This window comes from Electrophorus electricus, chromosome 12, assembly GCF_041902795.1.
Source record: "Electrophorus electricus isolate QZ-2024a chromosome 12, ASM4190279v1, whole genome shotgun sequence".
Lineage (NCBI taxonomy): Eukaryota > Metazoa > Chordata > Actinopteri > Gymnotiformes > Gymnotidae > Electrophorus > Electrophorus electricus.
The window spans coordinates 4,534,602-4,540,000 of record NC_137508.1 but is presented as its reverse complement, the minus strand read 5'-3'; the positions used below and the strand labels follow the sequence as shown (position 1 = coordinate 4,540,000).

Genomic DNA, 5,399 nt, shown 5'->3' with positions numbered 1-5,399 from the left:
CGCAGGTAAAGGGGAGTTTGGGGAGGTGTTCCTGGCCAAAGCACGTGGGATTGAGGAGGGCGAGGAGGAGACGGTGGTTCTCGTGAAGAGCCTGCAGAGTCGAGACGAGCCTGCGCAGGCCGACTTCCGCCGGCAGGCCGACATGTTCAGCAAGCTGAGCCACAGCAACATCGTGCGGCTGCTGGGCCTCTGCAGAGATGTGGAGCCCCACTACACCATCCTGGAATATGTAGACCTGGTAAAACAAAAAAGACAACCAATTAGAGCACTTCCTGAACCTCAGGCCCATGCGTGACGAACAGGAAGTATGTGCCTTCAAACACACCTGATATTAAGATGAGCTCCCGTTTGACGCTTTGTAGCTGCGTAGTGATCAGGTCTCACTCCTCCCTCTGTTCTGGGCCTCATGCTGACTGAAGATGCATCTGCCACAGGTTTCCTGAGTGCTGAGAGGTTTTAGGCACAAGCCTGGCACTCACTCCGCACTGGCATCCAAACTCAGCACAAGTCTGTCCAAGTCTGAAGCTGCTTAGCCAGATCTGATCACATTTAGAACTGGCATGAACACAGGTTTATTTTTATCGGAATACCACATATAGTTTACATTTTAATACCGGGTGTAAAAAAGGTACGAGTAAGCTTGTACAAAACAAGCTGAGAATTCTTGATTTTTCCTTTATGCCAAAGAATTAAAATATGTAGAATCAATTATTTGCAATAATAGGATGCAGAAATGTTCTAGTTGTATAATGCGTGTCTAATCTTTATTCAGGGTGATCTGAAACAGTTCTTAAGAATATCGAAAAGCAAAGATGAGAAACTCAAACCACAGCCCATCACCACCAAAACAAAGGTAAACTCATTATTTAAAGACTTTGCCTCCAACGTCTTAACTTCACGGCATTGGATGAAGTGTCTGTTTGACTGAATCCCCTCATCTCTGCCTTTCTCCACCTGTCTCCACCCTTCTCTCTCTAGCTGTCTATCTGTGCCCAGGTGGCTGCTGGGATGGAGCACCTGTCCAACCAGCGTTTTGTCCATAAGGACCTGGCAGCTCGGAACTGCCTGATCAGTAGTCAGAGACAGGTCAAAGTCTCTGCTCTCGGCCTGAGCAAGGACGTCTACAACAGGTATGCCAAGACACAGACACACACACACACACACACATATATACACATACACACACACACACACACACACACACACACACACGTAAATAAAAAAATAACAGAACACACAAAACTGGTATGACACACACACAGCACTGGTATGACACAGTGCATGCGCAGAAACAGGCACAAAACACAAAAGGCATGTCGTGACACATTCACTACAGGTATGCCATGACACACCTGCACAAGAAGTACACCAAAAAAAGCCACCATGATTACAGTTACATTACAGCTCTGTACAGATTAGAAAATGCAGAATGTCTTTCAGGAAAAAAAAAAAACCTACAGTGTAGAAAAGTTTTTTTCAGATTTTAACTTCCACATTAGTTTGTGAAGTAACAGTATCGCCTACCCCAACCCCTGCGGTCTTTCTTGCACTCTCTCTGTCTCTCTCTCTGTATGTCTCTGTCTCTCTCTCTGTATGTCTCTGTCTCTATCTGCAGTGAGTATTACCACCACAGGCAGGCCTGGATCCCACTGCGTTGGCTCCCTGTGGAATCTGTCTTTGATGACGACTTCTCCACCAAATCGGATGTGTGGGCTTTTGGCGTCCTGATGTGGGAGGTGTTTAGCCACGGTGACCTGCCCTATGCTCCACTCAGCCACGAGGAAGTGCTCGAAGGTGACAGCACACCACCACAAACTGGCACTGAACTGGGGGTTCATATTTAAACGTCATCAAAGGCACCTATATTTTACAGGCGTCAGTGTCTGTGAATGTCTATCTGTAAGGTGCCATTCAGGTTACTGAGGCAGCGTTTGGGGGGGTGTAGGTGTTGCGTTTCTGTCTTGCTCAACGTCTTCTCTCTGCGTCAGGTCTTCAGGCCAGCACACTGAAGCTTCCTGCACCCGAGGGCTGTCCTTCTAAAATCTACAGACTGATGAGTCGCTGCTGGGCCACCAGCCTCAAGGAGAGACCATCATTCAGCGAGCTGATGCAGGCCTTGGCAGACGTTCCGTTGGACAGCAAGGTGTGAGAAACACATCTGCTGCTCCTCACAGCTGCCTGGGCGCTGCCAAGCCTTCTGCCCCGCTACAATCACAGACTCACTCGGACTGGGTCCCATACATTTCAGGGAGCGAGAGCGTGTGTGTGTTTGTGTGTGTTTGTGTGTGTGTGTTTGTGTGTGTGTGTTTGTGTGTGTGTGTGTGTGTGTGTGTGTGTGTGTGTGTATGAGGACCCTGTAGAGTGTTATTTGCCTTAACTGCGGCATGAAATGACACACTGTTGCCCCTCCCACGGCCTATTTACGCGTTTAATCTTTGGTTGCGTCTTTTCTACTCTGAGATCTTCCTCCTATCCATCACTGGAGTCTCAGGCACTCTAGGAGCTACCTCTTGAAGGGGTACAAACTTTGACCTCAACCTTTCACTTTGGCCAGTGCAGGACAATCCCAACGCAATCGGCGAAAATCCACAAGCTGTCTACAGGAATGCTGGACCCAACAACACCCCAACATGCTTGGCTCAAGGACTTGAAGATGCTGGGCACACCAATATGTGTCATAATGTACGTGTGCGCTCAGAGTCTTCTCATTGTTAGATGTGGATCATGGCGCCACTCCAACAAAGCTGTTTGCTATGAAGGGTGATGGCCTGTTTCCTGTGGCTGTAAGATCCAAACTTTCAGCTAGTGCTTTGAGAAATGAATAATATACAGAGACAGTACAGAACAAATGTTGAATTTCAGAATGCTCAGTCAATGAGTACATATAGTAATTGATTTGTGTGTATGTGGGAGAGCGAGGTTGTATTATGACAGTGCTTATGAAATATTTTTTAATATTTACATTTTTACCTGGTGGTGCTCACAGGGGACAATATCGTGATGGCGAGAACTTGCAATACATCTTATTACCGCCACTCCTAAAGCCATGATGTACAATGTATTCAAGATTTCTGCATAGCAACTTTTTATAACGACCTCACTGTATTACTTGCTTAGCAATGTCCCTGTTACACTCATTAATACAGAGACCATGCACTAATTTCACTTAAATATCATTTTATATAATGGCTTAGTATTTTAACGTAGAAGGACGTATGAGAGCCTTTATTTGCAATGAAGGTTGTCTTTTTTATGACTTTTTTCCCTAAGAAGGTACTCCATGATCCTTTTATACAGACATGTACTCAACCCGATATAGCATCTAATTGTTCGGTGTGGTGAATGTTACAGGATGACAGGTTGGGGAAATGGACATTTTGGTGGTCATTGTTAAATCTGAAGACCACAAGTGCCTAGGACATGAAGGATTATTTACTGTTTTTTTTTTGTTTTTTTTTTTTTTTACTATTAAATTTCAGTACAGTTGCTTCTTTGTTTTTATGAACTGTTTTATATATAATCTTTTTGTATATTTTTTGTTTGCTTGTTTTTTTGTTGTGTGAACAAATACATGGTCCAATGCCTTTTTGTAAGCATATGCTAGGTGCTCACACTTAGACTGCTTTTTGTTATTCTACTTTAGCAAAGGTCACAATAATCCCAGTGTATGCTGCTCTCATTAAACATTCACGTTCGTAACGAGCACTGTGATGACTGAAACTGCAGTAAGCTGCTTCTTTCCATCCCAGAACGGGACTGAGTGAACTTAGGGCTGTGCTGATTAAGTCACAGTGACACAAGAGGGCAGAAGAATCGGGTCCATCTCGGACTGATAGGTTTTATTCATCTCTTCAGTAGAGGGTGCTGTGCGACATGGCTTGTTCTGCCCAGTTTTTGACAGCTAATCTACCAGTTAGGTTTATGATCCACTGTTTGGTGTTTTTCTCTTCTCTCCAAAAACACTAATTTAATTTAAGCGACGCTCCCTAAACTATTTTAGGGATGTAGCTGTTTTCACATTGCTGTATACTTCTATACTGCTCCTATGTATAATGCCCATCTTATCCTACGCTCACATGCTTGGCCCTCTTCATGTGACATAAGATGGTTCTCACCATAAAAGACTGCGGGTGTGCAGTTCAGCTTGCTGCTTATTGAGTCATCAGTAGGTGTTCTTCACAGGTTCTGAGGTGGGTACACATTTAGTGAGCCATGTGTCTTTCGCCATGTAAATACAGCCCGGTCTTCTCACACGGCACTCTGTGCGATTCTCCCCCGTTCACTCCAGACTGAATAATGAAGCCTTGTCTTTTAATTTACTGTTGTCTGTTTATGTAGCCCTTGTCTGTCTTTCAGCCTCCATGTTTCCAGGTTGTACAATTAAAAGGATATGCTGACTTCCTTTTCAGCTGTTTGAGGGTGGTTGAGGTAAACAAGTCAATAATCTATGCATGTTCTTGCGTGAAGCATTCAGTGTAGTGTAGTGTGTATGACATTAAATATTACATACACATCACAGCCCACAAACCAAACTTTTCATAATGTATTGCAGCACAAATTTAAAAAAGGTGTCACAAGATCCTGAAGGCATGGGCACACCTGTGGCTGTATTCCAAGACAAAATGACCTGTCTTAAATAGTGTATCAATTTCAGAATTTCATGATCACTGGGTTACACATGTAATAGGTGCTGAGTGAGCTCCCCCCCCAATTTTTGTAAGAGACATGAGATTAGTATACAGCACTTAATTAAATCTCTCAATCAAGTATTCAGTGAATATTTATTTCACACCACTTATGTACACATAATCTCATACTAATGCATCTACAACGGTTTCCATGGGAACTAGCTGCACTGCTGTAGTAGTGTATTAAATATGGTAAAGCGTGTGTGTGTGTGTGTGTGTGTGTGTGTGTGTGTGTGTGTGTGTGTGTGTGTGTGTGTGTGTGTGTGTGTGTGTGTGAGAGAAGGAATGCGTTTTGAACGCTTTACGTCAGCAGACTATTAAAGACCGTTAAGGACGTGCCTCACAGATTTAAAGAAAAACCTCCTTTACTAACTGTCTTTATACTGACGGATGGGTAAAAAGAAGAAGGGTTTGCGTTAAATTGTTTAAAATGTAAGGTCTAAACTCTTAATGATGAACTTACCCACTTCAAACTGTCATTTCGACATCAAAATCATTTAGGAGTAACAGAGTCTGTAGGGTCTCCCCCCTCCTAGGTGACGTTTGCCTGAGCGCAACCATTTTGGTATTTATTCAAATTAACTTACAGATTTGACCAATCATGTTGTCAGCTATTGCAACATGCACCAATCGGAGGGCGTCACTGTGACTCACCAAATAAGGAGCGACAACTCCTTAAATGGAAGCATTGTATCTCTTTATATGGAGGAA

The 5,399-nt window shown here is 43.7% G+C and overlaps 1 protein-coding gene across 2 annotated transcripts in view; it reads left to right on the top strand.

The window, feature by feature from the left end:
• The window catches only part of ptk7b (protein tyrosine kinase 7b), a 67,854-nt gene extending 63,451 nt beyond the window's left edge, over positions 1–4,403 (top strand). For both annotated transcript variants that reach the window (XM_081724796.1, XM_081724797.1), the window contains exons 16-20: positions 6–238; positions 773–853; positions 979–1,130; positions 1,616–1,794; positions 1,989–4,403. In XM_081724796.1, coding sequence (XP_081580922.1) covers positions 6–238; positions 773–853; positions 979–1,130; positions 1,616–1,794; positions 1,989–2,149 — 806 coding nt within the window. In that variant the 3' untranslated portion in view covers positions 2,150–4,403. The remainder of the gene's footprint in view (positions 1–5; positions 239–772; positions 854–978; positions 1,131–1,615; positions 1,795–1,988) is intronic.
• The last annotated feature ends 996 nt before the right edge of the window (positions 4,404–5,399 follow it).